Here is a 22,709-nt window from a genome sequence, read left to right as displayed (position 1 = left end):
TAAAACTGAATTTCACAAAATTAAAGAAGAGGATGAAATCGAATGATACACTAGTGTTGGCCCTGAAGCTACATGTAAAGAGTCCCAGTGCTGTGTTGTATTTCCAACGAAGAAGAGTGTTTATCATTAAAGTCCTGTATGATTTTCTTCTCAGAAATGGTTTATCAAAGCTACAAACACCTGTTACATTATTTGGCAGTGGTACGGGGTGTCTTAACACAGCTCATAACAAATCATTCACAATTCCGGAAACATAACTTATAGATCACGATAAAAAATAATTAACAACGTGACCGAATTTTTGAACATGCAAGAAAACGGACGTGTTTGTAGAAACACTATAACAGAAAGTTAAGACTAATATGTTATATGCGCTAATTGTTGTAAGCTCAAGTGCCGGTCGATATCTGATTATTAAGTTCTACAATTGCCTTTAATGTTACTATCCCCCGTTTTCACCGAAACGGGGGATATTGATTTGGGTTTGTCGTCTGTCTGTCACGCTTCGTTTCCGTGCAATAACTGCAACAAATGCTAGCCGATTTTCCTCAAACTTGGTAACAGGGTTAAATGCCTTAATATAAGGGCTCGGCCAAGTTCGATGACCACTTTCAGCGGACTTTATTTGGCGGAGTTATGGCCCATTGAAAAACGAAAAAACGTCATTATCTGCCGTTTCCGTGCAATAACTGCAACAAATGTTAACCGATTTTCTCTTCAAACATGGTACCAGGATTAAATGCTTTGAGGGCTTGACCAAGTTCGATGACCACTTTCAACGGACTCCATTTGGCGGAGTTATGGCCCCTTGATTAAGGAAAAACATCATTATCTGCAGTTTCCGCTTAATAACGCTAGCAAATATTAGCCAATTTCCTTCAAACTTGATAACAATGTTTGTGTTCCTCTGTCTTTCCACCCATATTGGGCACTCTTTTGTGTTCGTTTGATAATTGCTTTAGATATTGTGCAGATATTTCAACCAAATTCCCTATGGACATCCGACTCATGCTAACTTTGCCAACCGATGTGATTTGTGCATATTAACGGATAATTAATGAGGTATAAGGTGTTTTTTTTTCGAGTTTCAAGCTATACATTATGTCTCAATAGTACGATACTCACATGTTTAAACCTAACCCCAATAATGTTTGCCTACAATATGTCCTGCAAGCGGGGAATATAAACTCCACGAATTTGCTTGTTTAATATACTTTTGTATGTTTTATTATTTTATCTGTTTTAATGAAATCAGATATTGCCTTTTCATTCGAAGCGTTTTCCGCATATTTGAGGTCGACGTCTTAGTTTAAGTACGGCAGCTAATCTTCAGAAAGGTAAAACGATAGTTGTATCGAGTATCGTCTGGTCAGATAGTTCGTGATAAGGAAATCGAACTTCAGACAGTTGTACATTTCAACAGGCATGTGCGTTCAATTTCGATTAAGATAGACTTGAAATTATACAGTGGGATGTGAAAATTGTAGACTGAATAATCAGCTTGAAATTAGATTCAATCGTAAGTGCAGATAATGCACTTTAACGCTACGTATATATTAGACTATCGACTCAAATTGTACTGAAATACATGCTTTTCACCAAAATCTTTTTTATTCTGAAATACTTCATATCAACATTAAAGCGAAAAATAAACAAATGAAAGAGCATTCACTGAGCGCATATACTTAAATAATGGTCTACATTTATGCCAATATAATTCCACGACCTTAAATGACCTTAGCTGTTAAAAGGACGTTTAACAAATCAAAATAAAATTGATCCAACAAAATTAATAACAAAATATTTTTGTGAAATAGTAAAAAATAATGAACCAACGAAATTTTGGTCGATTTCAAAGGTCGGGAGAGAGTATGGTCACACAGCTAAGGAAGATTTCAGAGGGCGGGAGAGAGTATGGTCACACAACTGAAGAAGATTTCAGAGGGCGGGAGAGAGTATGGTCACACAGCTGAAGAAGATTTCAAAGGGCAGGAGAGAGTTTGGTCACACAGCTAAAGAAGATTCCAAAGGGCGGGAAAGAGTATGGTCACACAGCTAAAGAAGAGTTCAGAGGGCGGGAGAGAGTATGGTCACACAGTTAAAGAAGATTTTAGAGGGCGGGAGAGAGTTTGATCACACAGCTAAAGAAGATTTCAAAGGGCGGGAGGGTGGATGGTCACACAGCTAAAGAAAATTTCAGAGGGCGGGAGAGTGTATGGTCACACAGCTAAAGAAGATTTCTGAGGGCGGAAGAGAGTATGGTCACATGGCTAAAGAAGATTTCTGAGGGCGGGGGAGAGTTTGGTCACACAGCTAGGGAAGATTTCAGAGGGCGGGAGAGAGTATGGTCACACAACTGAAGAAGATTTCAGAGGGCAGAAGAGAGTATGGTTACACAGCTAAAGAAGATTACAGAGGGCGGGAGAGAGTTTGGTCACAAAGCTATAGAAGATTTCAGAGGTCGGGAGAGAGTATGGTCACACAGCTAAAGAAGATTACAGAGGGCGGGAGAGAGTATGGTCACACAGCTAAAGAAGATTCCAGAGGGCGGGAGAGAGTATGGTCACACAGCTGAAGAAGATTACAGAGGGCGGGAGAGAGTATGGTCACACAGCTATAGAAGATTTCAGAGAGCGGGAGAGAGTTTGGTCACACAGCTATAGAAGATTTCTGAGGGCGGGAGAGTGTATGGTCACACAGCTAAAGAAGATTTCTGAGGGCGGAAGAGAGTATGGTCACACGGCTAAAGAAGATTTCTGAGGGCGGGGGAGAGTTTGGTCACACAGCTAGGGAAGATTTCAGAGGGCGGGAGAGAGTATGGTCACACAACTGAAGAAGATTTCAGAGGGCAGAAGAGAGTATGGTTACACAGCTAAAGAAGATTACAGAGGGCGGGAGAGAGTTTGGTCACAAAGCTATAGAAGATTTCAGAGGTCGGGAGAGAGTATGGTCACACAGTTAAAGAAGAATACAGAGGGCGGGAGAGAGTATGGTCACACAGCTAAAGAAGATTACAGAGGGCGGGAGAGAGTATGGTCACACAGCTAAAGAAGATTCCAGAGGGCGGGAGAGAGTATGGTCACACAGCTGAAGAAGATTACAGAGGGCGGGAGAGAGTATGGTCACACAGCTAAAGAAGATTTCTGAGGGCCGGAGAGAGTTTGGTCACACAGCTATAGAAGATTTCTGAGGGCGGGAGAGTGTATGGTCACACAGCTAAAGAAGATTTCAGAGGGCGGGTGAGAGTATGGTCACACAGCTAAAGAAGATTTCTGAGGGCCGGAGAGAGTTTGGTCACACAGCTATAGAATATTTCAGAGGGCGGGAGAGAGTATGGTCACACAGCTAAAGAAGATTTCAAAGGGCGGGAGAGAGTTTGGTCACACAACTAAAGAAGATTCCAAAGGGCGGGAAAGAGTATGGTCACACAGCTAAAGAAGATTTCAGAGGGCGGGAGACAGTATGGCCACACAGCTAAAGAAGATTGCAGAGGGAGGGAGAGAGTTTGATCACACAGCTAAAGAAGATTTCAAAGGGCGGGAGAGAGTATGGTCACACAGCTAAAGAAGATTTCAGAGGGCGGGAGAGAGTTTGATCACACAGCTAAAGAAGATTTCAAAGGGCGGGAGAGAGTTTGGTCACACAGCTAAGGAAGATTTCAGAGGGCGGGAGAGAGTATGGTCACACAACTGAAGAAGATTTCAGAGGGCGGAAGAGAGTATGGTTACACAGCTAAAGAAGATTACAGAGGGCGGGAGAGAGTTTGGTCACACAGCTATAGAAGATTTCAGAGGGCGGGAGAGAGTATGGTTACACAGCTAAAGAAGATTACAGAGGGCAGGAGAGAGTATGGTCACACAGCTATAGAAGATTTCAGAGGGCGGGAGAGAGTATGGTCACACAGCTAAAGAAGATTTCTGAGGGCGGGAGAGTGTATGGTCACACAGCTAAAGAAGATTTCAGAGGGCGGGAGGGTGTATGGTCACACAGCTAAAGAAGATTTCTGAGGGCGGGTGAGAGTATGGTCACACAGGTAAAGAAGATTTCTGAGGGCGGGAGAGAGTTTGGTCACACAGCTGAAGAATATTTCAGAGGGCGGGAGAGAGTATGGTCACACAGCTGAAGAATATTTCAGAGGGCGGGAGAGAGTATGGTCACACAGCTAAAGAAGAACCGGACTTAACGTTATCCGTAGATCTAGGGTCAGGCATACAATGATGTTCAACGTTCCCTAAGTAACTCTACAGCAATTAAGACCAATTTGGATTTCAGACTTTTTGGACCCTAACATCACCGAAGAGTCCTACAGGGACGAAATAGCTGTAGGATTCAGTGTAACTATTGGATAATGTATCTATTATCAAATTATAAAGGTGCTATCACATCTTTATGTGCGTGTTACGTTAGTCTACGGGAGTTATATATACATACTATAAACAACTGTAACTATACCCCAGAAATGGGCCCGACCAGCACACTAATACAACAATGTATAAAGCAGTATCACTTTCAGGTACACCAGACAATATAAGGAGTGGTGGAATTATACAGTATCGCGTAGCGCACGTGTGAGTGACTTCTGCGCGAGATTAGATCCGGGTCAGACATTATTATCCCTAAACACAAGATAGCCCTTTACTTCAAAGTGGACCGTTCAGACCCGCGACTCGACCAGGCAAAACTGACCGATAAAGCCATTTCAAGTGTACCGTATACAGACCATAAACCCAACAAAGACTTCCTATTCCTGAAATGTTGATTTACGAGATAACGGAACATAGAAATGTAACTTAACCTTACGTTTTGCTCTGTTCAGAGTGAATGTATAGTATTAATAAAAGTTTCATTGTAGAGAAAGAAAAGTGTTTCTCGTTAATGTAAATGTTTGGGGGGGGGGGGGGGGGGGATATTCCGCCTTATCGCGGGCTTATCAGACGTGTATATAAAGGACAGGTATGAAAACAGATGTTATCTCGATTGTGGGAGCTCAAAGTTTTCGGGAGGAACAAATAAAAAAAATCAAGTTAAATATACAAATTTCTAATTTTAACCGAAATTCAACCTTTTCTTCAAATTGTTTGCGAGAAATCCAAGATAAACACATGCACCAGTATGTTCTACGTCCTATAAACTATTCTGTTAGGCTAACAGCTGTGTTAATGTTTCCTCCGTCTTACCATAATGTACGTCTGTGATTCACAGTTTTATATATTACTCGAAATATCTGTTGTGCTTCTAATAGTTTCCAAAATTCCTAAACAGTATCGTTTCTACCGCAGGTCGGTCCGTCCGTCCGTCCGTCAAACACTCTATGTCCGTCACGTATCCAATCAGACTAGCGAAACCCTTCGTTAAAGGGGATCACAACTCGTCAACGGCAAACGTCGTCATTCGTCATTCGTCCGGAATTACGGGTTAGACTTCGTTTCTGTGAATTGTCAGCAATCGACATGTTTCTCACCACTCGACCGATTTGCATTTGGTTACTGATTTATCAGATTAATGTTTACTCTAGGCATGTTGAAAAAGTGTTGGTTCCGAGCCGAAGTTCATGTGGGTGAGGTAAGTCACGTGCACTTCATATTCACACGATGTATTACTTTTTTGCTCTGGTACCAGACCTCAACGCTGTCAGACGCTATTAGCTTAACTCGTTATAGCATGCCGAGAACCTTATGTCTGATGAAATTTTTGAAATGTAATCAATGGGTTCTGGTTCCATATGTAGCAAATTTTAAAAATATCTCACTTTAAAAGTGCTTGTTTTTTGGTATACATGCATATATCAAATTATAAAATTGAAATATTCAGTACGCGTTTCTCGTGATCCTATCTTTACATTTGTCATTTAATTTGTTCGCTGCATGCAAGATACATAACAAATCCGTAATGACCGCTTTAGTTTTTCTTTAGTAATTTCATTTGATGTAAAGATTGACTTAAACAGGTCAGGGTCGGGTCACGCAAAGAGAGGGCATTAAAAACAGCAGCACGCACCGCGGTCGTATAGAAACCCAACTCCCACATACGGCTCCAGCTAATCAGCGATGTCGGTATAAAAGTCAACAATTTCATAAAAACGTACTCAAAAATTCAAAAGTTTTGATAATAATTCTAAGTAAAATCAGCAAATCTGTTTCTTTAAATAAAACTTAAAATGTAGTTATTTTTTTCCATTGCACTAACAAGCCCGTTTCCCACAATTTGTGCAATGCCGCCCATGACCTGTCAATTATAAGACGTATGTCTGATGTCGAAGGAAGAATACTTGACGGAGTAACCTTGTAACTCTAAACGAACATACACGATGAAGTTTTCGTTTGTTTAAATCTTTTAACTTAGTGCACATAATTGTCGATAACATTTTAAGTCCGTAATCTGTGTGATATATTTTGAACAACATATTTTACTAAATGGTGGAGCAGACATTTCTCTTAGGATCAAGGTCACGAATTTTTTGTACCCATTTCGAGCAGACGACACAGGTCAATCGAAAAAAAATCGTAGACTCCGTAAATTGGTCCCCGATTTCCCTAACAGCCGAGCACTTTCGATCGAGTATCCGGTTATTTATAAACACATTTTGCTTTGGTAGGTTGTTAACAGACTTTACAATTGTAAACTTACTTTGTAATTATTAGACTGTAAACTTGTTATGTTTCACGAGATATAATCCCTCACTTAAATAGATCGCGGATTCAATTCGTTATTTAGAAACGTAAAAACAATTGAAGTTTATTTAAGGATCGCCGTTCCACTGCCAAAAACTGTAACTTGGTGTGGGAAATATTGTTTCCGGCCTGACTACAGCTTTGATAAATCATTTAAGAAAAGAAAACCATACCTTGTGCGATTTTCATAAGAAAGGATAAAGATTAACAGAATTCATTCAATAACCGAGTTCTGAAGGTTAAACAATCTACAGGATTCGAACCCCGGACTTCAGGTTGATATACTATCGCTCTAGACAATACAAGTGTTATGTCCAACTGTTCTAAAGTTACACCCAAACGGAAGTTAAGGGGAGGTTACTTTATATAGGGAAAAAACCACAATGCAATGAGACAGTGACCCTTAAGCATTAAATGCAATTCTGTTCAAGGCCAATAAAACGGAACGCAGTTCAATACCTCTGTTTATAATTCCAAATGATTTTGACACAATTTTAAAATTAGATTTTTGGTCTCCTAATGAAACACAGTGTCCTATGGGTTTTTATGTGGGACATCGTATGCATGATATGTATCTTTTATTTAGTGAATCACAGATGACTTGGGTTATGTATTGAGCAATGCAGAGCAAATGCAAATATTTTCAAGTGCGTTTCGAAAATTTGAATCCTCGCAAATACATTTTCTGAATAAGCTAATCGCAAAATTTAAATGATATGAAGTTCATAACGTATTCTTCATGTGATCATTTTCAACCATCCCACTTCTTCTAATTTGTGTAGTTACATCTTTTTTCGATTTAAAACCAGAAAGAAATTGGGAAAGTAACACATTTTGAGAAAAAATATCTTTTGTCTTTAAATACTGAACTACTAGCAATGTGATGGAACAGTACAGAAGCAGTGCTATATCCAAACCTTATAAAATGCATTCAGCTGTAAGAGAGTCAGTTGACAATTTTCTCACAGTAACCACAAACTCCAACCACTGTTGCTGGGAATAAAGGTGGATTGGTTTCCTAGCGTTTTCCGAGAACCCGCATTTTGTACCATTGCAATGGTGGCTGATTGTCGCATTGTCGCGTTGGCGCCCACGACAATGCGACAGCGCGAGATGGCCGAAATCAGTCACCATCGTAGTAGTTATAACATCTCCACTTACAGGTCCATCAACAGGAGCTCTGTCGACAGACTTACAGGTCCATCAACAGGAGCTCTGTCGACAGACTTACATGTCATCAACAGGAGTTCTGTCGACAGACTAACAGGTCCATCAACAGGAGCTCTGTCGACAGACTTACATGTCCATCAACAGGAGCTCTGTCGACAGACTTACAGGTCCATCAACAGGAGCTCTGCCGACAGACTTACAGGTCCATCAACAGGAGCTCTGCCGACAGACTTACAGGTCCATCAACAGGAGCTCTGCCGACAGACTTACAGGTCCATCAACAGGAGCTCTGTCGAAAGACTTACAGGTCCATCAACAGGAGCTCTGTCGAAAGACTTACAGGTCCATCAACAGGAACTCTGTCGACAGACTTACAGGTCCATCAACAGGAGATCTGTCGACAGACTTACAAGGTCCATCAATAGGAGCTCTGTCGACAGACTTACAAGGTCCATTAACAGGAGTTCTGTCGACAGACTTACAGGTCCATCAACAGGAGTCTGTCGACAGACTTACAGGTCCATTAACAGGAGCTATGTCGACAGACTTACAGGTCCATCAACAGGAGCTCTGTCGAAAGACTTACAGGTCCATCAACAGGAGCTCTGTCGATAGACTTACAAGGTCCATCAATAGGAGCTCTGTCGACAGGAGTCTGTCGACAGACTTACAGGTCCATTAACAGGAGCTATGTCGACAGACTTACAGGTCCATCAACAGGAGCACTGTCGACTGACTTACAGGTCCATTAACAGGAGCTCTGTCGACAGACTTACAAGGTCCATTAACAGGAGTTCTGTCGACAGACTTACAGGTCCATCAACAGGAGATCTGTCGACAGACTTACATGTCATCAACAGGAGTTCTGTCGCCAGACTAACAGGTCCATCAACAGGAGCTCTGTCGACAGACCTAAAAGGTCCATCAATAGGAGCTCTGTCGACAGACTTACAAGGTCCATTAACAGGAGTTCTGCCGACAGACTTACCGGTCCATCAACAGGAGCTCTGTCGACAGACTTACAAGATCCATCAACAGGAGCTCTGTTGACAGACTTACAAGGTCCATCAACAGGAGCTCTGTTGACAGACTTACAAGGTCCATCAACAGGAGCTCTGTTGACAGACTTACAACGTCCATCAATAGGAGCTCTGTCGACAGACCTAAAAGGTCCATCAATAGGAGCTCTGTCGACAGACTTACAAGGTCCATTAACAGGAGTTCTGCCGACAGACTTACCGGTCCATCAACAGGAGCTCTGTCGACAGACTTACAAGGTCAATCAACAGGAGCTCTGTCGACAGACTTACAAGGTCCGTTAACAGGAGTTCTGTCGACAGACTTACAGGTCCATCAACAGGAGCTCTGCCGACAGACTTACAGGTCCATCAACAGGAGCTCTGCCGACAGACTTACAGGTCCATCAACAGGAGCTCTGTCGACAGCCTTACAGGTCCATCAACAGGAGCTCTGTCGACAGACCTAAAAGGTCCATCAATAGGAGGTCTGTCGACAGACTTACAAGGTCCATCAACAGGGGCTCTGTCGACAGACCTACAAGGTCCATCAACAAGAGCTCTGTCGACAGACCTACAAGGTCCATCAACAAGAGCTCTGTCGACAGACCTACAAGGTCCATCAACAAGAGCTCTGTCGACAGACCTACAAGGTCCATCAACAAGAGCTCTGTCGACAGACCTACAAGGTCCATCAACAAGAGCTCTGTCGACAGACCTACAAGGTCCATCAACAAGAGCTCTGTCGACAGACCTACAAGGTCCATCAACAAGAGCTCTGTCGACAGACTTACAAGGTCCATCAACAGGGGCTCTGTCGACAGACCTACAAGGTCCATCAACAAGAGCTCTGTCGACAGACCTACAAGGTCCATCAAAAGGAGCGCTGTCGACAGACCTGCAAGGTCCATCAACAGGAGCTCTGTCGACAGACTTTCAAGGTCCATCAACAGGAGCTCTGTCGATAGACTTACAAGGTCCATCAATAGGAGCTCTGTCGACAGACTTACAAGGTCCATTAACAGGAGTTCTGCCGACAGACTTACCGGTCCATCAACAGGAGCTCTGTCGACAGACTTACACGGTCCATCACTTACATGTCATCAACAGGAGTTCTGTCGACAGACTAACAGGTCCATCAACAGGAGCTCTGTCGACAGACTTTCAAGGTCCATCAACAGGAGCTCTGTCGATAGACTTACAAGGTCCATCAATAGGAGCTCTGTCGACAGACTTACAAGGTCCATCAACAGGAGCTCTGTTGACAGACTTACAAGGTCCATCAATAGGAGCTCTGTCGACAGACTTACAAGGTCCATTAACAGGAGCTCTGTCGACAGACCTAAGAGTAGAGGAAGAACTTGTTGTACCGTTTCAGTATATTTGGCAATCATCTCACAACAAAAAGTTCAGAAATCCGTATTACATATTTTTAATATTTGCTGATGTTTTTACTTGAACTGTCAAATACATGTAATTGTTCAATAAATATCAACTAATTAGTCATTTCAAGAACAGTGACTGGAGTGTGTGATTACTCAGGAAAAAAATGTCAATTGTCCCTTACAACATTTTCACGATACTGTCCATTCACACTATTCTGTTGTTTCTCCAACAAATTGCAAACATATTAATCTCGACAAAATAAGTAGTCAAATTTGTGACTGTGAGGCAGGCAATGAGAGGTAAGGCAGACAAAGAGAGGTAAGGCGGGCAACGAGAGGTAAGGCAGGCAACGAGAGGTTAGGCGGGCAACGAGAGGTATGGCAGGCAACGAGAGGTATGGCAGGCAACGAGAGAGGTATGGCAGGCAACGAGAGGTAAGGCAGGCAACGAGAGGTAAGGCAGGCAACTAGAGGTAAGGCGGGCAACGAGAGGTAAGGCAGGCAACGAGAGGGACAGACTAATCACAGTTTATCATATTGTCGCCTTGAAGTAAATAATACAAATGTCACCATCTAATATATTATTTTAATGTACATACTGATATTTTTGCCTATTTATGTATAATTTTGATATGCAATTTTAATGTTCACAAATTTCAATGTGAAATAATCTTGTGTGTATGCAACACACATTGTACTTGTACGGTATATTTCAGGTTGTAAGCGCAACACAAACGACCTTGGCACATACAAATCCAATATGATTTCTAACAACCAATGCTTGCCTTGGTATTTTGATGAATCATTGTATATATTTTTTGAGCGAGTAATGATTTAAAAATATGATTGGATATCGCCATCACACGACTTCTCGGCTGTTTAACGTTCATCGTAGCTTCTGTCACGCGAGCTATTTGATAACGCACGCTATACCTTAACCTATTTCGGAGCGTAAATATGGGTCGGTGTAGTCTGTTTTCATCCGATCAAAACACCTGTACAAATGCGACCCACACACGAGATAAATTTGAATGGACTTTTGTTTTGTTTACGTGAAAAGGAGCCACTCGACCTTACAAAACTTGAGTCACCCACTCCTCACTCGTTTGTAGACCATTTTATAAACAAGACAAGGTCATATTTCCTTCTTTTAATGTACAAAAACGAGCCTGTACTAAAACCATATCTCTTCCCCCGATGAATATAAATGGTGTTGTTTACTAAGATTAAATATGCAAGAGAAATTAGTGTAAACGGCAGGTGTAAATAACACTGTCTATGCACAGTAAATCTGTTCAGACGTTTGGGGCATTAGAAGTATGTGTAAGATCATCTTTTGTACAAATGTTTATAACATTTGTAATCCTCAGGCGACGCACAGAAGTATAAAAACGCCCTACAACTTATACACAAATGTTGCATTTGTAATAAATCATTCACCACAGGAAGATTATGGCACACGGCTTACGATTAGTCAATATACAAGTATACTAAAAGATATCGATGCATTGAAAAAGAAAATATTTTTTCAATAATTCAACAATGTTTTAGCAGTTAAACTGTAGTAAACAACGATACTCTATACTATTGTGAAAGTACGCTAAGTTTATGTTACTATGTATATACCTGTACCACTTTACTGTTATTACCTACCTGGTGAATCTGAGCTCTTGACTTGACCACTACACTGACCAGCATGATGGTCAGCACCAGTTGCAAAGGAATATCCATGTTCACCTAAGTCCTTCAGAATCCGACAAGTTTTGCGGTGTGCTCGATTTGCTACAGTCAGGTAGCGCCGCTTATATGAAATGACGGGGAGCACTCGACTCGCCCTATGGTATTAACTCTCCTATTGCGACACTGTGCGAATAACAGGTCTCTTTTTAGGGAACTTGCTGGGCGTACTCTGTTCACTGTGTAGCAATTAAGTACTCTGATATGCCGCACACAAATGCGTTAAGCGTTTTGATGGTGTTACGTCTAGTCGCCTTATTCAATGAATGACAGTTTCCAAGTTTAATAGATAATATCATATGTAATTTGGATAGGGAAATGCTACCTTTGGGTGTAGAATTTGGGCGCTCAACACCTGAGAACTTTGGTACAGCGCTGGCTTCGTGACCTGCTGGTCCAGGGATTATATAGCTGTCATTTCACAGGTCATTGATAAACGTGAAATCTAAAATCTAAATATTACATTGAAACTTGGAATATTTGTTCATTTCATTGACAAATCTTATTAATCCAATCAATGGAATTTTATTCAGGATTACAATTAACCAACCAGGATTTAAACCAAATATTTAGGATATCTAGGTATCTATTTAATGTTTCTTGAATTTCCAGACAAGATGATGATGACTTTAATATTGATGTATCGTCTGCAAAAAGACGAGACGTTGATTAAAAAATATCGGTTATGTCATTTATGAATATTTCAATTCCTACTCAATACAACTACCAAATGTAACCTGTCTCATTTGCCGATGAATTTGACCACTGTGCGTATGATTTTGCAAAGGGAGATAACTATTGACATGTATAAACAACCAAAAGAGATCAATCAGGATATTATTATCTGCTCACGGTTGCTAGCGGTAGTGACAAATCATGTACTGACCTAGAAATTATCCATCCAGCTACCCATTCTGCCTTGTGTAATTCAACGTAGATCCACAGGGGTTCGTTACAAATGTCTGAAATACACTATCATGCTATAACTGATATAGGTCACAGCAGACGTAAAAATACGTATCAATGTATGTTTATGTGTGCTGTGACCCAAACCAGTATATCATATGTGTAGTTCAGACATTTGTAACGAATCCCTGTGGTAGATCCATGTGGTTATATGAAATACAGTCGAACAGCCAAATGTCATATTAAATGTTTCGTCCTTTCCAGCCACGTCTGGTTTCCTGTCTAATTCGATATTCAATTACTGCAGCTTCACATTCCAGAAGATGTAAAACCTCGAAATTTAGCGGCTCTCCACTTCGGGCTATTAATATATATGGCTGCCGTAGACTCGCAGCTGAGCGTGTGCACCGCGTCTAGACATTATTCTTCCGCGATGACACATCAGGAAATTTGATATCTTATGAATTCATCAACAAAAATTAAATATGACATTTAAAATATGGTTTTGTGTTTTGTTTCTACATAATTTGGCTGTATTGAACTATCAGCGTACATCATCATGTTGTATGATGGTCCTTCAATGACGAACTATATCTTTTTACATTCATCAATACGTAGACTTGCACAAGCTCTAGAACCATAGTCAAACGGTCAGAATGGACTTCACAAGTTCTAATTATTGAAAAAAACACGTTGATTGAAATATACGGATTGAATCTTGCTCTGGTCGATTTCAACATGAACTCTTTCTTCGCAGTTCATTCAATTTGTTTCAAGACATCACCTCATGAAATCGACTAAAGCAAGATTCAATCCTTAAGTAGAAGAAATAGAAGAATACAGCCTTGCGGAACGCCTGCCTCAATCAGACCTACAGAAGAATATGAACTGTTTAAAAATACCTTTGTTGTCTCTGAGACAAATCATTTTATAACCATATAAGCAATTCACCTAAAATTCCGTACGATTTTAACTGCACCATTAGACCTTTATGCCAAACCCTATCAAAACATTTTGATATGTCAAAGAATACAATATGTATGTTTTCTTTCCTCAAGTTCAACACAGATTTGGAGATAAATATCAACGAGTTAATACACTGTAGAATGACCATGCATAAAGCCAGACTGTTATTTGTAAATCAAAGAATTTCTATAAAGTAGTTGTACAAATGTTTAAAAATGACTCTTTCAAAAAACTTTACCAACAGTGGACACCAAAGAAAGTGGTCCTTAGTTCAAAGGAGAATGTCTGTCACCTTTTTTAAACAATGGCATGATTGTAGTTAATTTCCATTTATTTGGATAAATCCCTGTTAATAAGGACATACTAAGTACTATTTTGAGGGGAGTACAAACAGTGTGAGCAGTATTTCTTAGCATATGGTGTCTGATTTTATCCCCACCCGAGGTCTTGCCGAGCTTCAATATCTGTAGAACATCGCGTTTTTTCGAATTTAATCTAATTGAACTAATTTATTTGTCAGTTTTTGGCATCAGTGTTTCTGGTATCTACTCTAGTAATACTACAAAACAGTTACTGAATAATTCAGCTTTATCTTCATATCTAGTAACTATAAGGTATTGGTTGTGAAGTATCAGACTTAGAATCAGAAGATGAGTAGCACAGACATTTACATAAAAAGTAACTCGTGCAGCTTTTTCATATTATGAATTTGTTTTCTCACTTTTTGTACCAGTGTTGCCCAAATCAGTACTGTAATGCTACGTTTACATTATGTTCCCACCAGCCACGCCGGTCCCGTTTGCCCGAAACGTAGTGCGCCGTGAGATTTTGGCCATTTTTTCTCTGAATTCAAGTCTTGGCAAGTTTTCCCACGGTCTGTCACGGTATCCGTGACAGACCGTGGGGGGAAAGGGGTTGCTGAGTCCCGGAGGCTCCAAGGCGCACTATACGGTTCGGCCCGCGGTCTACCACGGATGCCAGTACGTTTCCTCTAGGCCCGTCACGTTCTGATGGGGTCCCTCACGTTTCTCACGTTCTGATGAAGGTCCGACACGTTTTTCACGTTCTGTCAAGGCTTTCCACGGATGAAACGTGGACACCGGTCAGCTTTGGAGCACGTTTGTTCCCAAGAAGGCCTCCCAAGCAAAAGCAATCATTATATCGTGAGACGAATCGAGGAGATAGCATCATGAATTCCCAAGATGAAGAAGATTTTGTGTACGAAACGTATTGCGCCGTGGGATTTTGGCTTTTATATACTCCCTCCCAGACCGCGCGCGCACGCGCGCCGTGTCAGACCGTAGTAGAACGCAACGCGCCGGGCCCGCAAACCGTCACACACCGGGACGCGCCGGATTGAACGCGATGAAACAGCTACCATACACGTGCACCCTACCTTGCTGTCACGTTGGCCCATCCCGTCCCCCCGCGTTATTTAAAGTCCATCCTTTTTCGGCCACGTTAGCCTGAAACGTGATTGCTGTGGCCACCGGGAACATAATGTAAACGTAGCATAAGCAAACATATTTTACGGGTATTCTCATTTAGGTGAGTTTCGGAATTAAGATAACGCACAAATTTATGGTTGCGATTATTGAAGTTTCTGTATCTAGTTTTCTATTGCGTACATTGTGAATGCACCAATTCATTAATCCGCGTATCTTTTAAAATTCGATGATAGGCTAAAAAAAGAGCCCGCTAAAATAAGTGCTTTTCCAGAATTCTAAAAGAAAGTGGTTAACGATTGCAGTTAATATGGTATTTGTAAAAATCGGTCCCCCCTAATACGTACAAACCAATCATTGGGCCAACTTATTCTTCAAGAAGCAATGTGATCGCTGTGCATATGTATTCAGATTAAGTTAAACAGTCTAGTTTAAGATGCAGCGTATGTAAACCCGACAGGTTGCATGATAACCTGATATGGACATCCGTAGATTTCTGGGTCACTAGACGATGTTCACTCTTTGTAATAGGCGTAACAATCGGACACGGATTTTAAAACTGCATGTTCTTGCGCTCTTTTGATTGACAATTTATTTCTGCCAAATCGGTTATCTCTTTGTGGCGAACATTGAAGGATACTACTAATCCTATAGGCGGGAGTCTGCGTCACCTATCAAACCGTCTGTTTCGCAGACTGGCAACAGACGACCCAAGCCAACCCTACTGAGTACATAGTCATACTTGTGAAGCCGTTGTATGACGAACACACACTGTTGTGGGTGTAATCCAAGAGGTCGTCATGGGCCAGTTATGAAACTAGAGACAGTTTTTATGGGACACATACTCTATGTCGTTAAAATTAAAATTATTACATTATTCCCCATCAAATAAATCGTTACTGTCTACCTCAATTGTTCATGATCACGTTTAACCGTCCACTGTTTGGTTATTGACAAGAGAAAATCCCATAATTTTTCATATTCATAGAAAATATATTCCGGGCCCGTAGCCACAAAACTGTTCTCATGCGCAGACTCAGATTAAAGCCCAATCCCTTGTGCCGATGATAAATTAACAAAATGTCATATTTTGTCGATGATTTGGATAACAGAATTGGAAAGAATTACATGGTAAGACTGAAAACCGATTTCCTTGTTTATAATTTACTTTTTTTACCATGCCACATGCTTTTAGCGAGATACATGAAGATTGTTTAGAGCACCGAATCCTTACTTTGAGCACGAGAACGGTTTCATGAATACGTGCCCAAATCTTTCTCAAATATACTAGTATAACAAAAGGCAATTTAGCATAACCTAAACATAAGTCCATGTAGGTGTAACGCGATCAATGATATCGTATTGTTCAAAAATTAAGATGGCTTGGTTATTTGATGTCAGCTCGGATTTAGATCTAGAAATGACTTAACAAGACCGAGTAAACATGAACTACTAGCACTTAACCCTCTCGTTCATATTTTAATGTAGACCCTCGGTTAGGTACAACCACCTTCGACATCAGAAAAATAAATGTCTGTAAAACTGCTGAATCGACACGAAAATATTGCGTAGAAAAAGGTTAATATATCTACAAAAAACCTGGCTTGATAGAGGGAAAAACGTATTAGTGGTGGCTGGATAGTGGGACAACTTCATATGTGGTGGCTGGATAGTGGGACAACCTAATTAGGGGTAATTGGATAGAGGGACAAACGTATTAGTGGTGGCTGGATAGTGGTATAACTCAATTAGAGGTGGCTGGATAGTGGTATAACTCAATCAGAGGTGGCTGGATAGTGGGACAACCAGATTATGTGTTACTGGGAAGTAAAACAACTATATATACGTTAGTGGTGGCCTGGTAGTGGTACAACTAAATAAATGGTGACTGGATAGTTGTACAACTAAATTAGTTCTGGCTGGATATTTGGAGAACCAGATTACAAATGGAACAAATGAATTAGTGGTGGCTGGATAGTGAAACAAATGTACTGTATTAGCGGTGACTGGATAGTGAGACAACCAGATTAGGGGTGACTGGATAGTGGGACAACCAGATTAGTGGTGGCTGGATAATGGAACAACTGTATTAGTGGTGGCTGGATAGTGGAACAACTGTATTAGTGGTGGCGTGATAGTGGAACAAACGTATTAGTGGTGGCTGGATAGTGGAACAACTGTATTAGTGGTGGCTGGATAGTGGGATAACTGTATTAGTAGTGGCTGGATAGTGGAACAACTGTATTAGTGGTGGCTGGATAGTGGAACAAATGTATTAGTGGTGGCTGGGTAGTGGAACAAATGTATTAGTGGTGGCTGGATAGTAGTGGTGGCGTGATAGTGGAACAAACGTATTAGTGGTTGCTGGATAGTGGAACAACTGTATTAGTGGTGGCTGGATAGTGGGATAACTGTATTAGTAGTGGCTGGATCGTGGAACAACTGTATTAGTGGTGGCTGGATAGTGGAACAAACGTATTAGTGGTGGCTGGATAGTGGAACAAATGTGTTAGTGGTGGCTGGGTAGTGGAACAAATGTGTTAGTGGTGGCTGGATAGTGGAACAAATGTATAAGTGGTGGCTGGATAGTGGAACAAATGTATTAATGGTAGGATAGTGGAACAAATGTATTAGTGGTGGCTGGATAGTAGTGGTGGCGTGATAGTGGAACAAACGTATTAGTGGTGGCTGGATAGTGGAACAAATGTAGTAGTAGTGGCTGGATAGTGGAACAAATGTGTTAGTGGTAGCTGGATAGTGGAACAAATGTGTTAGTGGTGGCTGGATAGTGGAACAAATGTATTAATGGTAGCTGGATCGAGGAATTAATGTATTAGTGGTGGCTGGATAGTGGAACAAACGTATTAGTGGTGGCTGGATAGTGGAACAAATGTATAAGTGGTGGCTGGATAGTGGAACAAATGTATTAATGGTAGCTGGATCGAGGAATTAATGTATTAGTGGTGGCTGGATAGTGGAACAAATGCATTAGTGGTTGCTGGATAGTGGAACAAATGTATTAGTGGTGGCTGGGTAGTGGAACAAATGTATTAGTGGTGGCTGGATAGTGGAACAAGTGGAACAAATGTATTAGTGGTGGCTGGATAGTGGAAAAAATGTATTAGTGGTGGCTGGATAGTGGAACAAACGTATTAGTGGTGGCTGGATAGTTGACCAAATGTATTAGTGGTGGCTGGATGGTTGAACAAACGTATTAGTGGTGGCTGGATAGTGGACCAAATGTATTAGTGGTGGCTGGATGGTTGAACAAACGTATTAGTGGTGGCTGGATAGTGGAACAAATGTGTTAGTGGTGGCTGGATAGTGGAACAAATGTATTAATGGTAGCTGGATCGTGGAATTAATGTATTAGTGGTGGCTGGATAGTGGAACAAACGTATTAGTGGTAGCTGGATGGTTGAACAAAAGTATTAGTGGTGGCTGGATAATGAAACAAATGTATTAGTGGGGGCTGGATAATGAAACAAATGTATTAGTGGTTGCTGGATAGTGGAACAAACGTATTAGTAGTGGCTGGATAGGCGAGCAAATGTATAAGTAGTGGCTGGATAGTGGAACAAATGTGTTAGTGGTGGCTGGATAGTGGAACAAATGTATCAGTGGTGGCTGGATAGTGGAACAAATGTATTAGTAGTGGCTGGGTAGTGGAACAAATGTGTTAGTGGTGGCTGGATAGTGGAACAAATGTATTAGAGGTGGCTGGATAATGAAACAAATGTATTAGTGGTGGCTGGATAATGAAACAAATGTATTAGTGGTTGCTGGATAGTGGAACAAACGTATTAGTAGTGGCTTGATATTGGAACAAACGTATTAGTAGTGGCTGGATAGTGGAACAAATGTATTAGTGGTGGCTGGATAGTGGAACAAACGTATTAGTAGTGGCTGGATAGGCGAGCAAATGTATAAGTAGTGGCTGGATAGTGGAACAAATGTGTTAGTGGTGGCTGGATAGTGGAACAAACGTATTAGTAGTGGCTGGATAGGCGAGCAAATGTATAAGTAGTGGCTGGGTAGTGGAATAAATGTGGTAGTGGTGGCTGGATAGTGGAACAAATGTGTTAGTCGTGGCTGGATAGTGGAACAAATGTATAAGTAGTGGCTGGGTAGTGGAACAAATGGGTTAGTGGTGGCTGGATAGTGGAACAAATGGATTAGTGGTGGCTGGATAGTGGAACAAATGTGTTAGTCGTGGCTGGATAGTGGAACAAATGTATAAGTAGTGGCTGGGTAGTGGGATAAATGTGTTAGTGGTGGCTGGATAGTGGAACAAATTTATTACTGGAGGCTGGATAGGGGAACAAATGTATAAGTAGTGGCTGGATAGTGGAACAAATGTGTTAGCGGTGGCTGGATAGTGGAACAAATGTATTACTGGTGGCTGGATAGTGGAACAAATGTATAAGTAGTGGCTGGATAGTGGAATAAATGTGTTAGTGGTGGCTGGATAGTGGAACAAATGTGTTAGTAGTGGCTGGATAGTGGAACAAATGTATTAGAGGTCGCTGGATAGTGGAACAAATGTGTTAGTGGTGGCTGGATAGTGGAACAAACGTATTAGTGGTAGCTGGATGGTTGAACAAATGTATTAGTGGTGGCTGGATAGTGGAACAAATGTATTAGTGGTGGCTGGATAGTGGAACAAATGTATTAGTGGTGGCTGGGTAGTGGAACAAATGTATTAGTGGTGGCTGGATAGTGGAACAAATGTGTTAGCGGTAGCTGGATAGTGGAACAAATGTATTAGGGGTGTCTGGATAGTGGGACAACCAGATTAGTAGTGGCTGGATAGTGGAACAAATGTATTAATGGTAGCTGGATCGTGGAATTAATGTATTAGTGGTGGCTGGATAGTGGAACAAATGTATTAGTGGTGGCTGGATAGTGGAACAAATGTATTAGTGGTAGCTGGATGGTGGAACAAATGTATTAGTGGTAGCTGGATGGTTGACAACATGATTTAAAGTGCATGCTGGATTGCTAGAGGCTTGCGGAACAACTTGGTTGGTGGTAACTTGATGGCGCGACAACCAGATTAGGGGTGTCTGGATAGTGGGACAACCAGATTAGTGGTGTCTGGATAGTGGGACAACCAGATTAGCGGCGGCCAGAAAGTCATGAAACGCTCATCCTGACAGTGAAACTGTTGTCGCTTGTATTTTTGCAGGTATTCATATTACATTCCCTGTATCTCATTTTGCTCCGTCATGTCGTTATGAACGATTTATTTTGTCAGGTTAGATCACTGAACCAGAATGATGATTTCATTTCACAGAAAAGATTTGTGACCTACTTATCTATGATAGTACCGTTTATTTATTCATGGTTGCATAATTGCGACAAGACCCATCTAAAATTTGGCGCTGAACTAGTATGTACAGCATATTACGTAAACAATAGTAAACTATACTTCAGGAGTTGAGATCAACGTTAAGCGCACGAATATTTCGACACCGCGAAAATTTCCTCTTTTTCAGTATGCGTTATGAGGATACAACTGAATTATAAAAGGGAAGCTGTATCTGACTTATTGGCACGTACGTTGTTGCATACTGAGGTCGTCGATAACAAATGCACATATCTGTTTCAGTTTCACCGAGGAAAATCGCCGAGGTGGACACAAATGCCAATTGGCATTACATATTTGGCTGTGAGTGAATCATATTATCTAGCCGCCTTTACCAGCCCGAAAGCAAACATAAACAAATATAAACTAACTTCTGCGCACCGACTTTACAGACATGTGACCTTGTATGTACATGTGTGTACTAGAGGATCAATATAATTTTGAATAAATAAATAAGCAAAAGATAAAACAAAATGACGCTATATTGTTATTTAATGGGGCCATATTTCAAAAGGAAATGGATGTGTTTATGGAAAAGGATGTATGGCTCAGCAAACAACAACAATGCGACACATAAAACTCCTACCGAACTAGGCAAACTATGTATACATAAATCCAGGTAATGGCGTTTAACATCAATTCAACTTAACACCATAAGAGTAAGGAGTGAACACTTTCAAGGTAACTATTAAAGTACATGCTTGTCACTAATGACAATAAATAGATGCACTTTTAGGGTTGGTCTTAGACACTTCCGTTCTTGGTATATTAGTTAACCGCTGATAACTTGTTTCATTGGACGTTTTGAAGCGCTTTGTTATCAACACTGCAGCATATATGTACAGTGTAGATTTTGCAAAGTAATATATTTCTCTTGTGCATGGATGCTTCAATTTCAAATACTGGTTAATGGCCAAATATATAAATTTCAAAGTATGCATGAAAGAGATATGCATTTCTCGTCATTTACGTTTACTTCATCATAAGTAATAGAATCAGCCAGTTCAAATTTGGGAAAGACCGATATTCTTGTACAGATACTTTTCTTCAAGCGATTTGGTCATACGTGACCAAACTGTTGTTTTCTCTTCCGGCACAAGTTTATGAAACAATTAGCAAAAAGTGAGGTTTTATGTACATGTTAGAGGAAACTATTAACTTAACTTTAAATTCCTTGAACTACAACATTTAAAGTAGTATTCCTTAAACCATCGTTATACAAGTGTCTCTACGTCTCACCATTACTTTTGAGTGTATTTATCACACAATAATATATTATCATTGTTCTTTTTGTATTCACATACTTACAAAGTAAGGTTGATATACTATGCATTGAACATTCAATTACAAAATGTATGTATACCATGCAACATACTGTGAAATCAGATATTTTCGTGGGCTCAAATTTCGGGGTCTCCCGACAAAACACGATTTATTAGGTATATGAATTCGTAGTTTACGAGTACTGACACAAACGGATAATTGCTTTGTATCAAACTTGTGATAACTTCGTGGACCTATGAAGTCGTGGATGAAGATAACCCACGAAATCAACGGAATTAAAACCCCACGAAAATTAGTGATTTCACAGTAGTCAATTATTTACTCGCTATCTTTTTGATCAATAAATTGATATGGTCCTCAAATCTTTGTTATCTTCATGGTTGTCCATCTTGTAACAGCTCAGCGTTAAGAATCATCCGTATGGCGAATAAAATAAGAGACATATACAGGCGAACGAGTATAAAGAAGTACGTTTATTTTGCAATGTACACTTAGTTGCAGGATGTTTGTTGTACGTACAAGTTACTACAATTACATGCATGGAAATAGCGGCGTAGATATCGATCAACAGAAATATATCTGTCTTCATTTTTATATATGGCACGACCTAATGCAGTTTGTTGAATTGGTTTAAGGACAAATTATGTGTTAGGCTGAGAGGCCTCCAACACCTACATGCGATTATACAAATCATACAAATATGTGTTATTAGACTGAGAGGCCTCCAACACCTACATGCGATTATACAAATCATACAAATT

The 22,709-nt window shown here is 40.6% G+C and overlaps 1 protein-coding gene across 1 annotated transcript in view; it reads right to left on the bottom strand.

The window, feature by feature from the left end:
- LOC110441247 (inter-alpha-trypsin inhibitor heavy chain H3-like) overlaps positions 1–12,128 on the bottom strand; it is a 24,722-nt gene extending 12,594 nt beyond the window's left edge. The window contains exon 1 of the mRNA XM_021484354.1: positions 11,896–12,128. Within this exon, the coding sequence (XP_021340029.1) occupies positions 11,896–11,973 (78 nt within the window). The 5' untranslated portion in view covers positions 11,974–12,128. The remainder of the gene's footprint in view (positions 1–11,895) is intronic.
- Between the last annotated feature and the right edge of the window lie 10,581 nt (positions 12,129–22,709).

This window comes from Mizuhopecten yessoensis, unplaced genomic scaffold (genome assembly GCF_002113885.1).
Source record: "Mizuhopecten yessoensis strain PY_sf001 unplaced genomic scaffold, ASM211388v2 scaffold715779, whole genome shotgun sequence".
NCBI lineage: Eukaryota > Metazoa > Mollusca > Bivalvia > Pectinida > Pectinidae > Mizuhopecten > Mizuhopecten yessoensis.
Note: the sequence above shows the minus strand (reverse complement) of the source record. Positions and strands in the feature narration are given on the sequence as shown.